This window comes from Gallus gallus, chromosome 3, assembly GCF_016699485.2.
Source record: "Gallus gallus isolate bGalGal1 chromosome 3, bGalGal1.mat.broiler.GRCg7b, whole genome shotgun sequence".
NCBI classification, from domain to species: Eukaryota; Metazoa; Chordata; class Aves; order Galliformes; family Phasianidae; genus Gallus; species Gallus gallus.
Genome location: NC_052534.1, coordinates 75,510,763 through 75,528,640, shown reverse-complemented (window position 1 = coordinate 75,528,640; position 17,878 = coordinate 75,510,763). Strand labels below are relative to the sequence as shown.

Sequence of the window (17,878 nt, the reverse complement as noted above, 5' to 3'; positions counted from 1 at the left end):
ATATCTGCTAGGCCCCATGTTCTCCCTTCTCTCTCCACTAACCTCTATTCTTTAACTGATAAGTCTCTTTCTGGAGCCACAGCTACTCCCTAGCAGACACCACAGAGTGAACAGGGCCTGGCCCACTTCCAGCCTCCTCCCACTGTGCAGGCAGGAAGGCTGCATACAAAACACATTCCCTGTGCCAAGGGGGAGGCCACGCTGAGAGGCACAAAGTTGGTCATGGACTGCAAACCAGGGCAGTGTAAAAAGCTCATTATTTTGTTACGATTTAGTATTGTGCGTATTTAGAAGCACTGTGTATCATCAGTGTTTTGGATGAGCTTGCGGTGGGGTGAAAGCTGTACCCACTACAAACCCTACCACTACAAACCTAGGTATAGGACTCACATGGTATTTCTGGATACCTTTCACCCAAGACCTTTAGGGGACACTCCTCACACCAGCAGCACCATTATACAAACTACAGATCACAGTGATCATTTCTATGGTGTATCTTGTTGCAAGGACATTTGTAACCAAAACGGACTGCTGAAATATACCTGGATCAGAACCACAGCCACCAGAGAACTTCAGGCCTCAGTGAAAATACTGGCAGCACAACAAAGTAACTTCTGCACACAGCAATGCATGAACAAAAGCTTTGAGTTCACAAATTCTCCAAAAGGACCTATGGCAATCAAACACTTGTATAACGCAGCGATGTAATTGTATTTCTCATCTCTTTTCAGTGGTGTGCAGAGACGGGACAAGGGGCAATGGGGGCACAAATTGGAACATATGAAGTTCCATGTAAACATGAGGAAAAACCTTCTTTACTGTGATGGTGAAGGAGCACTGGAACAGGCTGCCCAGAGAGGTGGTGTGGTCCCCTACTCTGGAGATATTCAAGGCCCACCTGGACACCTTCCCACGCAACCTGCTGCAGGAAACCTGCTTTAGCAGGGGGTTGGATGCAACGATCTCCAGAGGTCTCACCCAGCCCCTACGATTCCGTGATTCCAATTAAAGAGGCATTTCACAGTGATACCGTTTGAACTTCCACGCTGTGAAAACCACAGACACTAAGAGACGCAAAGCGTGTTTTACCTGAAGGCCTTTATTTAGAACTTAGCATTTGGCTTTTCTTAGCTGAATCTCAGTTCTGCTCCACGGGTTTGATAAAACACAAGTGTTTGGCTACATACTTGAATTCTCTCATTTCCATCACCTTACAGCTGTGTGCTGTGACAGAAAGTAAGAGACGGTTCCACCTATCAGGCACTGAGTCAGCTGCAAAGCAGCATGTATGCCCGTAAACATCAAGAAACTATTCACAACGACTTCAAAGTTGGTCAGGCAGAAGCACCAACGGTCGCTCGGTCAGTTTTCCTAGCCCTCAATAAATAGAAAGCATAAGGCATGAGGAGTCCAAATTCTTTAATGGAGTTAAGCCGGGAAGCGCGGCGAGCGACGTGAGGCGCTTCAGCTGAGCGCTTTCCCTCCATCGACATCTCGGGCCGCCCGGCCCGGCCCGACCCGCCGACAGCTCCGCGGCGCTGAGGGGGCGCGCGCCGGCCGCCATTTCGCGCCGAGAGCTACTTGCACAGCCCCTCGAGGCGCTCCAGCGTGCCTTTCATGTCGCGGATGCGCTTGGCCAGGGCGGGCACGGGCTGCATGGCGCGGTCCAGCTCCTCGCAACGCGCCACCAGCGCGTACATAGCGCGGATGCTGAGGTCGGCCGCCTCGCCCAGGCTCTCCACGCCGTCGCGGTAGGTCTGGATGCAACCGACGCTGAGCGCCGTTAGCGCCTGCAGCCCGCAGTGCACGTTGCGCAGCAGCTCGTCCACCTGCGCCGCCACCTGCCCGGCCAGCGCCACCACGTCCTGCAGCGCCCCGGGGTCGATGGCGGGGATGGAGCTGCCACCGGCCGCCGCCGCCGCCGGCTCGCTCCGCGGCACGCCGCTCAGCCGGATCCGCCGCTCCAGGTTGTTGGCCACGAACTGCGTGAGCCGCCCCTCGCGCAGTACCGTCCCCTCCAGCTCCAGGGCGCTCGCCAGAGTCGCCCGCCGCCCCTCCGGCAGCTGCCGCCCCTCCGGCAGCGAACGCCCTGCCACCGCTCCGCCGCCGGCGGCCAGGCTCAGCGCCTCCAAGCTGCGCTCGTCTCGGCTCGCTCCCTCTTCGGCCAGGGGACCGGCAGCGGCAGCAGGCCGCGGCGCCGGCTCCTCCATGGCAGGCCCGGCCGGGTACGCGCCTCTACCGCCGGGGGGGCGCTCCACCGCCTGTTTACGTCCCCTCCGATTGGCTGAGCGGCTCGAGGGGGCGGGGCCGATGCTGCTTGAGCCGCGCGAGATTGGCCGGTGGTGCTCAATAGAGGAAGCGGTCGTCTCGTCCGTTCGCTTCGTATTTCGAGCCCGTGACTCGGAGACTGGGGCGTGTCCGTTGTTTGTGTCTGCCCGGATTGGGCGGCCTGCGGAAGCGGGCGGAGCCATAAGTGTTTGTGTCGCTTCCGATTGGTCGGGGCGGGGCCAGAGAGGCAGCCGGTTCGCTGGGATTGGTGGTGCCCGGCGGAGAGGCACGCCGCTCTCTCCGTTCTCGCACGGCGATTGGCGGGAGGGCGGAAGGGGGCGTGTCCATCCCGTGTAACAACACAGGGCGCTGCTGGCTGCTCCTCTCACTCCCCCGCCATGTTCTCCTAGCAGCAGATCCGACCGTGCCACCATCTCAGCCTACAAAGCCCGGGTAAACAGTCCCCAGCGACCCGAGCCGCTCACCCCTGCCTGGGCTCGACCCCTCTCCCCTTTACAGCTCTGGGTACCCACGTCTCACCATGGTCACCACCACGGCGCCGCCGCCCTTCCTGACTCGAATCTCGGCGGGCACCGAAGACCCCCGGCGGCTGCCCTCGACGCTCCTCCAGCACCTCAGGCGAGGGGACAACAACTGTGAGAACCAGCCTAGCTGCTGCCTGGCAGGTCCGGGGGGCAGCGCGCGGCCCGCGCTGAAGAGAGTGAGGCGGAGGAAGGGCAAGATCCGGCCGGGCCCCGCAGGGCTCCTGCCGAGCCGTTACCAGCAGTTCCAGCAGCACCGAGCCGGCCTGGGCAGAAGGACGCCGCTGGGAGCGCACGGCCCGGCCGAACTCGGCGCTCCCGTCGCCTCAACAGTCTCTGCCGCTCCCGGCTTCGTGGCGACCCCCGCCGAGGAGTCCCTCGCACCCACCCCCTCCAGACCCGCACCCAGCAGACCCCTCAGGAAGGAGGTGAGAAGGGGTTTCCGAGTATTAGTGACTTTTCTCCCTTTCACGGCGCTCCGTTCCCCCCTCGGATGGGGGGGGAGGGGGGGGGGGGGGGGGGGGGGGAAGGGGGGCGGCGGGCGGCTTACCCCCTCCCTTCGCCCTGTGTGTGCGTGTGAGGGGCGGGGGGAGGAGAGTTTCCGTTACGTTCGTTGTGCGGGGGGGGGGGGGAGGGGGAACGAGTGAAAGCGCGGTCTGTGATTGGCTGCTGGCCTCCACCAATGGGCGGCCGGCGCTGCGCCCAGCAACAGCCGGATTTAGCCTGCTGGCTGCGCGCCAGCTGCCCCTGCGCGCGCAGGCGGGACGTGCGGGAGGCGTAGCGCCCCATGGCGGCCGCGCGAGGACGGTGAGGGGTCCTCGGGGGCTGTGTCGGTTCGCGTCCCGGAACGCGCTTAGTAACGGAGGAGTTGTAAAGACGTAGGGTAGCTTGGAAGGAGACGGCTCGTTGCCGCCGCGTCCGTTGCCACGGGCGCCTCTGGAATCCAGAGAGGGATCGTGTGCTGACGCGAATTCTTTGTCTCTTCAGTTCTTGAAGAACAAGATGGGAAAGACTGAGAAGGCTGCCACTCCCCACGGCCAGCCCGTTCACGGTTTACATCTGTGTGAACAACCAAAGATAAACAGGCAGAAGAATAAATGTAACGTGCCACTGACAAAGATCGCCTCGGCAAAAAAGATAGAGAACTTTTGGCAAGATTCGGTACCGCCAGAAATCATTCAGAAGCAGGAGAAAAAGCCACTTAAAAACACAGAGAACTTCAGAAACGCTAAGTCCAAGAAACCCATCACCCTCACAGATGCGAACCAAAAAGAAAATTATGCTGGGGCGAAATTCAGTGACCCGCCATCTCCCAGTGTCCTTCCAAAGCCCCCCAGCCACTGGGTGGGGGGCACAGCTGAGCTGTCTGACCAAAACAGGGAGTTGATGGCTGTCCATCTGAAAACTCTCCTCAAAGTTCAGGTGTAGTTTCCAAGCTCTCTGAAGAACTGCGAAGCAAACTCCATCTGGGAACTTACACATGCCTTGTTGCAAACAAAAAAATTAAAAAAAAAAAATTAAAAAAAAAAAACAAACGAAAGACTGTCAAGTCTTATACTCGCATACAAAATTCCTTGTATTATATTTTTTATGGTTGTGTAAATAGTGTACATCATGTATTATGTGTATATTCTTGTTGATACTTTGAGAGGTACATTTTAGTTTTGTTATGAAAGGATGTATTTTGCACTGCCTGAGTGGTAGATGTCTTGTATATACAACATGGACAGTTTTAAGTGTGCGCTTGACACGTGAAGACTTGACTTGATTTGCACAAGGTAAATGAGAATTCTGAACGGAGAGTTTCTGATGTTAAGGTTCCAGATCAAATGTGAATGGTTTATTCATGCACTGCTGACAAACAGTTCTACGTTCTGTGTCCCAATCAAGTACAAACATGGAATTTTCATACAAATGTGAATTTCTGCTCTGGAAACAGTATCTGGATTTCCTGCTTATCTGTTTGTAACAAAATTAACTGGAATTTGCGTAGAATTCCAACCCATCAAATTGAGCACTGCTGATTTCTTTTCAGAGAACAAAAAAGAAAAGAGCAGAGCTTTCTGCCATAGATTTAATTGGTCACGAAAAAATTAAATAAAACAATTTGGCCTCCCCTAAGTCGCGTCTCTGTTTTTCTTCTTTGTGTGCGTGTGTCTTCAAGCATTTGAGCTTAGAGTGCTGCATTGCTGCTTTTTTGTGTGCATAGCTGATATTTTTTTTTTGTCCTTGTCAGCCTTTGGTTATCTGAGTAACGAAGAGATCCAGTAGCTTACAGAACGTTTCCTCTAATACGTCAGTTGAGATTCCATATCCTTTTGTTTCTTTAACACTGGGATTTTGAGGTGGTTGGAGAATTGCATTCAAATTCATGCTGCAACGCTCCTTAAGAATTTCCATAGTAAGTGGTCATTAAATTCGTTGATACTGAAAGGCAGCAGTGGCTGAAAGAGGGCAAATGAAGCTTCCTGTTCTGCGCTGATATTGTCTACTGCTGGTGGCTGTGCTGGAAATTGCATTCCTCTGATTTAAAATTCTGAAGGAATTGGGCTGCAGATTAGTCTGATAGTCTGACAGGGGTGTTGACGTAATGAAGATTTGTGGCTACTTTAATAATCAGTATTTAAATTAGATGAATAAAGCATGAGATGAAAAAGCTTTTTTGAATTTTCACATCCACTGGAGAAAAAAAAAAAAAGAATCTCTGAGCATTTGTTTATGAGGAAGGTTACGTAAGAGGAAAACAAGCAATGGGGTCCTAGGTGAAGCGTTTCCTTTCTTAGCACGCTCTATAGAGATTTAGTGGCCAGCGTTAGCTATATTTGTATCAAGTATGCTGCTAGCTCTTATGCATGCACTCACTTTGTAGAGCTTGTATGAACTGGTGAGAGTAGTTAACCACCAGTTCCAAACTCCATTGCTTGAAAAGTAATGGAGATCTTCTTTGCTTTGGTTATAGGCATTAATTATATATTTGGAAGAAAAGAATCATTATAATGCCATTAAGCTATATAAGTACTGTGCTCTGAACCAGAATTTCATGCAAAAATTTAGGAATGCCCCAAATATTTCTGCTTCACTAACTTTTAAAATATACCTGCATTAATTAATAGTGTTGCATACTTGAAGAAAACGTATGGCCTCCATAATTCAGCAAGTCTTATGGCAATAAAAATGTCCCTTTCAAAATTATCATTAAATAGCTCAAAGACTAAGAGAAATGCCAGTAGAATCTCACTGAAGATGTGTTTAGTAGACATTAAGTCCAATGGGTTTGGTTTTTTTCTTGTTTTTGCCTAGAGCCACTGAGAGTGAAGGAAAATGCCTTTAAGAACTCCCCATAGCTTTTGCTAGTGCTTAATTTTGTCGGCTGAACTCGTGATCTTACTGAACCTTGATAACTAGCTTGACAAGATCCAGTTCCAGAAGACGTGGGTGGGCGTTAATTAAAATACAGCAATCTTTTTTCCCCTGCTTATTACCTTTGTTACTGTCAGCCTCTTTTCCTCCCTGCCCTTTGGAGCTGACGTCAAGTTATTTAGTCTGAATGAGAAATACGATCCTACGTGAAACTTGCCACCATAACGCACCTCTGTTTCTGCCTTCATTTGCTGTCATACCTCTGGGAATTACAGAATTCATTTAGAAACAAGTGACATTAGTTCTCAGCTCCTCAGAAAGTTCTTCAGAGCTGTTGAAAGAGACTTAAACTCTATAAGATGTTTCATACCTTGTTGGGTCATAAGGATTAGGAGGGTAAGATAACAATGTGTTATCCTTTACTCATCGTTTACTCATTACACAGTACGAAACTTCCTGAGCTGACTACTGCACCGTATTGATGGTCCTGTTATGATCTGGCACTTAATGTTTAAATCTTGTTCTTCAGGGCTTTGGATTGAATCTTGGTCAATGGATTGGAATATAAAATTGGGCCTACATACAACATAAAGCTTCCCACAGGATTCCCTGGAAAGTCAGGCCATGGTCATCTCATAGGACTGTATTCTTTATTTCTCACTTTGTGACGTTCTTTTTCAATTTCAGCATTCCCTCAAATTTGATGGATTTCTCATTCTGATTCCCTGAAAGCCGGGCACCGTGTTAGATGAACATACTACTATTTGACTTTAGACTTCAGGAAGAAAAACATCACTTTGATTTTTCCAAGACTTCATAGTAACATAGCCTGAAGTCTTCTTGAAGTGAACAGCCTTCAAAGAAGAAGGCGATCAGCCTCAGTGTGTGTGCTGTGATCAGCTGGTCATGTGGCTGCTGTGTGGAAACTAAAGAAAATGTTGATTAAATCTTCTGAGTTCAGACAGAGCAGGGAATCCAAACTCACTGCGTTTTAAATAGATAAATGAAAATCTTTTCTGTTTAAAATCTTTTGTGCAACGCTGCGCAAAACCATAGGGGAATCAACTGCAAGTTGAATTCTTGTCATGTGGTGGTGGTGCTGAAAATTAGCTTTCATGGAATGTATTTGTTGCGGGGTTTTCATGCGTGGCTAAGTTTCAAACCAGCAGACACAGCTTCATTAATAATGGCTGACTTGGTGCTCAACTAAAGCTAAGATGTTTCTGTCTCCTAATGCAACAGGAGCTATAAATCCCATATGACTGACTCCCTTACCCTTGTACCCCTTCAAAGAGGCTGCTAAATCCTTATGTAGCCTATAGAGCAAACTGCAACCGTTTCCATAAATTGTCTTCTATTCCAGCTATTCATATTTTCTCTATGTACTGTCATTTGCAGCAGTTCTTGAAAGTACTGTCAGAGTTTTTGCATTACAAAGCACTTGATGCATGCAATACTTGCTGGGTTTTTTTTCCTCTTTACCCAGTTTTGAGGTCATACTTAAAGGCTAGATTGTAGATTGATTTTCTTTGTTAAGTTTGGGTTTATTTCTGCATGGAGAGTCTTGGAACTCTTCCAACAAGCAGTTTTCTTATTTTCATTTACAGCTTCATCCCTCTTATTTTGTCGTGCAACTTCTTGTTCTCTTAGAATTTTGATTTCACAAAGCATTCTTTATTTTTATTCTCATCGTGCCTGTTTGTCTAACAGCCATTTAAGGGGAATTATTTTCTGTTGTGACCTCTAAGGTTTTATGTTATGGCTGATCCTTATCCTAAAAGGTCAAGGAGTTAAGCAAATAAGAGATGAATGCTGTAAAATGTTAATGTTTCCCATGGAAAAAAAAAATGGATGCTACTTTGTTGAATATGAATCATACTCTATTTTTAATAAGCTTGCTGATTTGATAGAAAATATTAATGAAAGGCACATCTATCAATGAAGAAGAAATACATTACCTAATTAAAAGACCTTAACTGAAGTTACCAGCTACGTGGAGGCTGTTAGCTTTTTGTTTTGCATCTGGAGTGCAGAAGAACGTTAGCAGGGCTTGGACAGGAAGGTCAGGAATTCAGCTGAATTTGAAACAAAAGAAAAAAAAAACCACCTCAGGTGTTAATGTGCAGAATGAACTCATCCTAGCAGAGGCAGCATTTCTGAAGTCAGCATTCTTCTATATCTACTTTCCCATGAGATGATAAAATCATCAAAATAATTATTTAACTCCCAGAAAACAGGTCTTTCGATTTTGCTAAGCTCTAGCTGTACTAAAAAAGCTGTGTGGATACTTTTGTTTAAAGTTAGCTGCATGTGACACATATTAAGGCTTAAGTGCGACAGGAGCAGTCTTTTATTTTGAGCGGTTCATAAACACTTGTCTTCCATTTGAGAATTACAGTGGTTATGTGTACTTACGTAATAGGTTGCTGAGTGAACTTGTGTGAATTCTGTAGTTTACACCAGAAAGAGTTACTCTTTTGGATTCAAATCTATTTTGGATTGGCTTTTCTTGTATCTATAGGACTTATTCTAAGTACTTACAGGATTGTAGTTCAGTATATGGCTGTGTACATTTCAAACAGTAGAGGTCATTGCCATTTTGTCATTCTTAAGATCACGAAGCATAAAGTTTTGAGGAGATGGTAGTTCTATGAAACCTGCCGTTTGCTCCTGTGTAACAAAGTGCTGTGCCTTCACCAGGTGAGTCTGTGAACCTTAATTTTCATGCATGATTTACAAGTGATAATAATGGCCATCAAAATATAATTTACATTAACTTTTATTCTCTGAAACAGGACCTAGGGCTATATTCAGTAAAAGGACTTAATATACAGAGACAAGCCCTCTCCTTCCTTTCTCTCATCACTTGAATCTTGTGTTCTTTATTGCCTGCTGGCATGAGAAAGAAAAAGGTGTGTTCTTATCTAAAATAGTAGATAGCTTGATCTATGTGATTCACATCCCTATAGCAAGAAGCTTATACAAGTTGCATTTCTAGCATCGAATTATTCAGAAATTGCATGTTAGCATATTATGAATATCAACTGATCATTTTAGGAATTGATGCAGTAGTAAATCGATAGGCTGCATCCAAACTCTAAACATTCTTTCAATGTAAGCAGTAAGGAAAGTGCTGGTGCTTTTTTTTCCCCCATGCTAGAAGTGATAAGGAAAAAATAACTGATGAGAAGTAAAAAAAAACACCCTGAAAAACAAGGTCATCCAGGAGGTAAGAGAGAAGCTACATAGATGTTGCCATTGAATTGCATGGGAATGAAAGGTATAGTGAGAAAAAATTACCTCTAAAGGGATCTCATGTTCCTGTAGTTCTAGGGCATTTGACTGAAGTGGAATGCAATTTGCTACCAGTTCTGTGGAAGGCAACATCAGCTGACAGGTCTTGTGACTGGCTGTCCGATCAGTACCTCTTATTCATAGCTAGTAACTGCATCTAAGTGTGGTGTTCTTCATGGCTAGCACCATTTTAAGTATCACAGGATGCTCTGCAATAAAAACGTACTGCTCCCAGGTTTCCATGGTTTTTTAGACTAATTTTAGAAGTGGTCAGAGAAGCCATTGACTGCAGATGCTGTGTTCTTTGGCAGCCATCTCATGCCACATTCTTTGTAAGAGGAGGCACGCTACCTGGAAAAGCAGCATATGTTTGTGGTATTTTGGCTCATGGCTTCAGGAGACAAGGACTCCACTATTCAGTGTAGGATCACTTGACTAATCAGTCTGGAACACTGCAAGACTTCACATACAACTTTTTATCTGTGATGATTTAAGGGAAAGAGTGTGGCTTTTTTTGGCCTAGATTGCAGTTTTGATTTTCTAGTTATTTTAACAGAAGGAGATGAGTCAGATATTTAGGCTGCTGCACTATCGTGTGAGTTTACAGTTGAAGTATATATGTGGGTGACAGCAGCCTTTGTGTTTTACGGATGGAAAAACAGTTGCAAAGAAATGAATGTTCTGCTGAAGATCACTCAGCTCCCTACGCCAGGAGTAGAGGCAGTGTCTGAGGCTCAACTCTGGGTTTTTCTTTGCTGGGATGCCTGGTTGCTGTGCAAGGCTCTCTTAGCCCACTGTGTAGTACGTTACAATGCAGTGAATGTAATACTCTGCTTTGAAATGTTTGACATGTAGTCAGTGATAGGGCTGGTGAGATAAAATGGGCTGTGTTTATGGTTTGTGTGGTGGAGAGTTATGTTACATGACAGTTTTAGTAATGTGCACTTGGAAGATAACTTTTATTTTCTCCGCTCCTATTTTTGACACTTTGATACAATATCTCATCCATACACACCACTGTTATTTCCAGCTTATCCTCTATGTTCTCTTCCCACAGCCACCAGTGGAAGACTCATGTCCAGTCAGAAGTTTCTGCATGTTGGCTGATGCCCTTCCATTGCCTTTACGTGCACAACATCCTCATCATTTCTTGACATCTGAGCCATCCTTAGACTCTCAGTTGGTCCTGGAAAACTGAAAGAGGCCCATACTGTCCCAGGAGAGAGGAACTTAATAGAGGGGGACAGGGTGAAGACTGAGGCACCCAGTCTCTAACGCCAGACCTTCAGCCTTCCCATTACTTTCCCTGACTGTTTTCTTCAGTCTTCACTGCAGCTGGTAGTTTCTTGTTCCTTGTATTTCCTTCTGTTTCCCACATTTCACGATTCTCAGTTTCCCTCACTTTGCCACAGATGTTTATATGTGTAATTTATTTACCTGAAAAATCAATTTGAGAGAGCACCACATTTACCTGTTATGTTCAGGCTACATTTCCTCCAACAAACAGTGTGTACTGCTGGAGAAAAAGATAGATCTTTACAAGATGCGGTAATCCTCTGGAGCCCTGTCCCATCAAAGAGGTATGGCTTGACCAGGCGAGCATGTAGCACAGCCTCAGTAACTGTAAACATGCTCCATTTGATACTAAGGAGGGCTAGAAACATTCTAACAAGCCAGTCCACTCAGATACTGTGGGATTCATCTACAAATAAATAATGGTTTTTTAAGTTATAGTTTAGGGATTATTTTCACAGTGATCAGGAAGTCTGAGGGGCCTGGCTTGGCCTGGGTGCTCATGGGAAGACATCCCAGGAGCATAAATGGCAGCCTGCAGCTGTGAGACACATGAACTGAGGCTTTTTATCTAATTTGCCAGGCCAAGTCTGCTGTTTGAGAGCCTGTCAAGCACAGCCTATTTGTTGCTGCCTGTGCCCCAAATTCCTAGGCTTGTTTTGCACCTACAGGCCCTGCTTTCCCCCAGGTACCTTGGTACCTTCCCCAAGGGGAAGGTCATCTACTTGAGGGGAAGAAAATTATTATGCAGGCCACATGTGCACCAGGCATAACTTTTACACTCTTCAGCACCTACAGATCCAACAGCCTGCGATGTCTGTTCACTCCTGCAGTACTGCTCTGTACCATTTGTGTCATTTTCCTGTGCTGCCTATTTCTTCAGCTCCTGTAGTCCCCATCCATAATCCTCACTCACGCCATGTAATAGCCTTTCTTCCCGCACTGAAGGAAATTGTTCTCTTGTAATGTATTCTGCTGCTTTTCTACCACACATCCATTCATATGCATTTAATTCATTTCAAAAATATTTCCAGCGTCCTTTTCACTGCTGTACTGAAACTATGTTTTCTCTGCATAAATGAGATTTCATATGGAATTGGCTTTCATATGGAACCTGCAGACTTTTTCCCCCATTTTAGCCCAGGGTAGAATTTCAAACTGATAGTATTGGAGATCAAATTCAATAGCTTTTGTATGATTTCTTACTATATATAAGTGAACTTCCAGAAAGTAAATGGCAACACTTCAATCTTTCTGCACAGTTAAGTGTGATCAACAATCTTTTTTCACACAGAGGGTGGTGACACACTGGAACAGGTTGCCCGAGGAGGCTGTGGATGCCCCATCCCTGGAGGCATTCAAGGCCAGGCTGGATGTGGCTCTGGGCAGCCTGGTCTGGTGGTTGGTGACCCTGCACATAGCAGGGGGGTTGGAACTAGATGGTCATTGTGGTCCTTTTCAACCCAGGCCATTCTATGATTCTATGATCTTTGCCTGTGCAAAACTAAATTATTAGTTTCATGACTTCTTATTTTCACTGTTTTTCAAAGGTGTAGCTGGTGACTACCATACTTTGTGGGACAAAGGTAAAAGCTTTGTAAGGACACAGCTGGGTACACAGGAATGAACAAGCAGCGTGATCACTGAGATTTCCACCCTAAGGAAGTGCTGGGGTGCAGGGAGGGGTCAGTTCTAGATCACTTAGTCACCGTGCTCTGCAATTCTGTGAATCATTCCCAATTCTTTGGCAACGTTGGTGTTTTAAAGTGCCTGGAGAAGGCAGCCTTCCTGCACTGAGGGGTTTTCCCATCATGCAGAGCCATAAGGAAGGCCCTCAGAGGCACCTCGTGGCAGGACAGCCTGCTGTCATACTGCTGAAATGAAACCGAAACTTCTGCATGGAAAAGAGAGCCTGGTTTTATTTCTTCCTTCTCTAGTAATGCTGAATAGCCAACCTATACCAATACAGTTACTGATTACTTGCACTCCTACAAGCTGCTGCATTTCAGTATAATTTTAAATACAAACGTGTCCTACTTTTCAAATGCTGTGGGGACATGGTATGTGTAGGGGAAAGTCATTTTGATCCTGTCTTGCCATCTTGACCCAAATGCCAGCTTAGTCATGGTTTTCTTTAGGAAGGACATTGCTTACTTTTGATACAACTGAGATGGTTACATGGGCTGAGTCCCCAAGAGGGCAAAGAGCAGTGCTTTCTTTCCCACTGGGCAAACTAAGAACTGAAGGAGTAGGAAGCTGATAGGAAATTACCAAGAGCAACAGAGAGAAAGAGGGATATAGCGGAGTACTGATTCCTTTACTTTAACAGATGGAGAAACTGTGGCAGATGTCCTAGTAGCGTATACATAATGTTTTAGGCACGTTTATGCATAAAGGTTCACGTCCTGGCCATTGAGTGCTGTGGGACCTGGTGAGGAGCAGCGGAGCTCCCTCTGGTGGCTCTTGGGGGCATTTCACAGGGGTACCCCAACGGGAGCAGCTGAGAGCAGCAGGTATAAGGGCCCACCACAGCAATGCTCTGAGCCCACACTTGTGCTCTGTGGCTGAGCAGAGTAATCACAGAATCACAGGATCATTAATGTTGGAAAAGACCTCCAAGATCACCTAGTCCAACCATCGACCTATCCCCACGCCCACTAACTCTGTCCCTCATTGCCACATCCACAAAGTTCTTGAACACCTACAGAGATGGTGACTCCACCACCTCCCTGGGCAGCCTGTGCCAGTGCCTCACCACTCAGCTGGAGAAGGAATCCAACTTGCACCTGAAATCCAACTTGCACCTGAGGTGACCATAAGATGAGACCATTAAATCTCATCTTACTGCTGTTACCTGGGAAGGGAAGCTGACCCCCACCTTTCTACAGCCTGGTGGAGGCCTAAGTGCAAGTTAGGCAGTGAAGGGTCTGGAGGGGAAGATGTATGAGGAACAGCTGAAGTCTCTTGGTTTGTTCAGCTCAGAGCAGAGCAGGCTGAGGGGAGGCCTCATGGCAGCCTGCAGTCCTGCATGTTAGGACTGGAGGGGCAATACTGAGCTCTGCTCTCTGGTGACGAACTGGACGTGAGAAAACGACATGGAACGGTGTCAGGGGAGGGTCAGGCTGGGGACTGGGAAACGATTCTTCAGCAGAGGGTCGTTGGGTCCTGGAACAGGCTGCCCAGGGCAGTGGGCACCACCCCAAGTTGCCGGGGTTCAAGGAACGCTCAGACATAGCGCTTGAGGTTTGGGTGGTGCTGTGTGGAGCTGGGAGTTGGACTCAATGATCCTTGTGGGTCCCCTTCCAACTTGGGATATTCTGTGGTTCTAGGAAGAGGCTTTGTGAAGCAACAGTAAGCCAGAATATGCTGTGGGGGGTCCTCAGGTGGTTTTGGAGTTAAGTGGACACCACTTTTGTTCTAAGGGAAACAAAAAAGGCATTACCTCTAGGGTCTGCATAGTTCCAGGTGGGCAGTGAGGGCTGTGTTCTGCTGCCATTGGCTGGAGCAGTACATCCCCCTGGGGTATAACTGCTGTGCCAGCTGGCACTTCTCCTCTAATACACCCCCAGGTGATGTCATCCTGCAGCAGCAGTTTCAAGCATAAAAACACAGCCTGTAGTACATAAATCTCATGAGTAGATAAACTGTCTAATCATCATTCAGAAGGCCAATGAAGACTGTTAGCACACTGGAAGAAAAAAAAAAAGGCAAGCAAGGAAGAAGTTACAGCGTGCAAAAAAGGAAGTCAATGTTTTTGGTTTTCTTCAGTTAATATTTTACCAAGAAGGCAGCTGGAAGATTAAGGCAAAATGAATTGGGCAGGAAGCCTCCATTTCTTAAAGAAAACATCCGGTGCGCTTTTGGCAGATGGTGTTTTTGTAAAACACAAACTTACAACATATTAATGACTGTGTCCCTGGCGTTTCAAAAATATAGAAGAACAGATTTCCTTCAGCGAACTTGTGAACTGAGGAAAAAAAATGGCCATAGCTAGTTATAAAATTGCGTGTTCTGTCTGTCGTGTGTTGCATGTCTGTATTTTTATCGGAGGACGTGCAGGCTAGTATATGGCATCGCTCCAGTGCCTAGAAGGCAGGCACCCATGTCTAACCCCATCCTCAGCAGTCAGCCAACAGAAAGGGACATTTTCAATTATGGCAACAATTTTTTACAGTGTCTCAAAATTCCACGCTAGATTATCGAGGCTGGTTCCTGTCATTACCCCACTAAGCTAATCACAGGGAAGAGGAGATAGTTATCAGGCCATTTGCTTCCAAAAAAATCTCTAAGCTCCTAGAGAGTGGTATAAAACAATCTGCTGCTTCCTCTTAGCTCCTTCAAACTCTTTATTTCTTGTGTTTGTAACAACTTTTGTTAATTCTGGTATTCATAAAAAGAAAAAAAAGTAATATAAATAAATTGCAGTACTCAGGCCTGGTGGATGTTACATTTGGTGATGATTTATAGCAGTAGATTCCGTAGACTAGATGCCCATTAAGCGACAGATTTATTTTAAGAAACGTTAGCAGCTGCATCAGTGTACAAACAACCCGTATGTCATAAACAGGGCTATGACTCACTCAAACCCTGAACTTTCTGCCAACCTGAAAAGCAACGCTGCTAGAGACCCTTATGTTAGAAGCACCTGCTGCCGGGGGCCCAGATTAGTACAGCCGTGCAGGGTGCCAAGCAGTAGGCATGTTGTGGCAATGGCCGAGCTGCAGGGCAGCTGGCAGCCACCGGACACCCATTGTCACTCCCCACACCCACAGCCACCGCTGCTTTCCAGTACTGGTGCAGGCACTTGCTGCCAGGGCAACCTCAGCCTTTTTTATATTTATTTATAGCAAATATGATCACTTTGTGCCATCTATGGGCACTTAAGAGCCACCGAAGAACCCCCACTCTATGATTTTATACGTAGGTTCCTCTGAAAGTAATGCCCCCTATTTATTTCCATGGAAACTGATACAAAGAGCACAATAGCACTATTTGATAGAAGCTTCTCAGCTACAGAACACTTTTTCAATGCAGTCACCACCATTAGTTTTGCATTTTCACCAGCAGTGACCAGAAGCCTGCATACCGTGCCCAAAATTATCTGCACCACAGAGGTGACTCACTATTACACAGCTGCTATGATGGCGTTGTTGCTAAGAAAGTGTTGCCCATGCACTTCATCTTTCATTGGCCCAAAGAGATGCTTGCTATCTCCATGCAGACCTCTAGAAGGGCTCGTCTTCATATCAGTGAAATACAGGGTACCTCATTGGCACCACACACAAGTCCTTATCAGTGGACATATGGACATATTTGATAAAATAAGCAGCATTAACAAGGAATGGGGAGGTGATGTGCATTGGATACAAAGCATACGAAAACATTCCACAGAGCACACAAATACCTGTCAGTGCACAAACTCTGTGCATGAGAACGCAGGAGATGGTGAATGTTTTAATTACAGTAACCAGCCCTAGCCATCTTGCCAGTAACTAGATGCTGTGTGAGGCATACCTGTATCCCACCTGCTGACATTGATCCACCCCTGTCCCCCATTTTGTGAAAGGATTAGGGACAGTAGGAGAGTCCCTCATCCCTACCTGGTACAAACGCACTGACCTGATTTGGTATTGATAACAAACTGTGAAAAGTAATACAGTGATGGAGTACCCGGACAAATTGCAACTCAGTGTCTCAGTGATGCGTTCAAACACTGAGGAAATACAGGCACTCTGGGGAATGATGAACAGGGTAGGGTTCATCACGCTCTATTGGATCAGGAACAACTAGAACACATGAGCAAAATTTGCCAGATGTCACTGAGCAATGCATGACTTCAGCTGAAAACTATTTTAACCATTAGTGTGGATTGGACTAGCTTGACCACCCATAAAGCTTGATCACAATTGCTTGCGATCCTCCATACTTTTTTACATCTCTGAACATACTGGATGCCCTTAGTTTTCCCAGATTTAAAAAATACAAAATCGTACGTCTTTCATTTCACTGTGGTGTTCACAGCTGCATGTCTTCAAACGGCACTAAAGCTCTCACAGAGTTCTGCACGTGTGTGACACTGACCTGAGCAAATCCAACTGCACTCTCAGGAGTTACTCCTGCACACACGATCAGCAAAGTTCCTAGCAACTCACAGCACAGAAAATCAGAAAGCATGATTCCTTTAAAGATCCCTGCAGGTAAACACGTATTTCCTTTTTCACTTGCCTGCTTGTTTTATGGAGACAAACAATGTAAAATTGAACAAATCTACGAATGTGTTATATCTGTAAGCTTCCTCCTGCCAGCAGTAAGCCCAGGAGTACACATAGTGAATGCAAACACATCATATAAGGGTTTTTTAACTTTGTGATACCACATCAATTAAGTAAAGACTGAAAGATCACTGTGTGTTATAATGGCTATTACCAGCGTTTTATTGCTCCGTTCATTGCCACTGCGCATAGATAAAGTATGATTATGGAAACATTTATTTTTAAATGAATAACTTAAGCAAATAATTCTTGTTAAATAAACGCTCGTAAAACTTGTTTTGTTTGCATTTGAATGATTGGTACAAAACCGCTCAGTAACAGGAGCAAAAATAATGACTCTTTTAAATGTAATTTCCCAGGATATGATGGAAAACGTCAACACAATATGACTGCATTTATGCAATCGGTCATACCTTAGTTAAAAAAAAAAACACAACCCTAATAGCAAAAGAAACCAAAGGTTCAGGGATAAAAGGGATTTGCAATTAGACACAGTAAGCCACCATCTCGCTGTCTCAATAACCCCCCAGTATCACTAAATCCACAACAAAGTTCTTAGCAGTAACATTGTGAGGCCTAACAGAGATAATCCATTTAAAAATTCTGGGGATTGTAAATGTCTCATATTTTTGCTAACTGCAAAACTGTATACTAATATACTTCCTATGAGGAAAGGTTGAGGGAATTGGGCTTGCTTAGCTTGGAGAAGAGAAGGCTCCGGGGAGACCTCATTGTGGCCTTCCAGTACTTGGAGGGAGCATATAAACAGGAGGGGGAACGGCTGTTTACGAGGATGGATAGTGACAGGACAAGGGAGAATGGTCTTAAACTGAGACAGGGGAGGTTTAG

At 46.0% G+C, this 17,878-nt stretch overlaps 2 protein-coding genes across 2 annotated transcripts; one reads left to right on the top strand and one right to left on the bottom strand.

The window, feature by feature from the left end:
* Nucleotides 1-1,081: 1,081 nt before the first annotated feature.
* On the bottom strand, nucleotides 1,082-3,231 carry BORCS6 (BLOC-1 related complex subunit 6). Its single transcript, XM_004940390.5, has one exon. The coding sequence runs from the start codon at nucleotides 2,700-2,702 to the stop codon at nucleotides 1,578-1,580; it is 1,125 nt and encodes a 374-aa protein (XP_004940447.2). The 5' UTR covers nucleotides 2,703-3,231; the 3' UTR covers nucleotides 1,082-1,577.
* PNRC1 (proline rich nuclear receptor coactivator 1) lies at nucleotides 2,655-4,931 on the top strand. The gene is made up of 2 exons (NM_001012291.2): nucleotides 2,655-3,238; nucleotides 3,798-4,931. The coding sequence occupies exons 1-2, from the start codon at nucleotides 2,810-2,812 to the stop codon at nucleotides 4,236-4,238; spliced, it is 870 nt and encodes a 289-aa protein (NP_001012291.1). The 5' UTR covers nucleotides 2,655-2,809; the 3' UTR covers nucleotides 4,239-4,931.
* Nucleotides 4,932-17,878: the final 12,947 nt, after the last annotated feature.

Coding starts and splice junctions, on each gene's coding strand:
- PNRC1 (NM_001012291.2), top strand. CDS start 2,810: ATGGTCACCACCACGGCGCCGCCGCCCTTCCTGACTCGAATCTCGGCG. Junction 3,239..3,797: donor GCAGACCCCTCAGGAAGGAG/GTGAGAAGGGGT, acceptor TTGTCTCTTCAG/TTCTTGAAGAACAAGATGGG.
- BORCS6 (XM_004940390.5), bottom strand. CDS start 2,702: ATGGTGGCACGGTCGGATCTGCTGCTAGGAGAACATGGCGGGGGAGTG.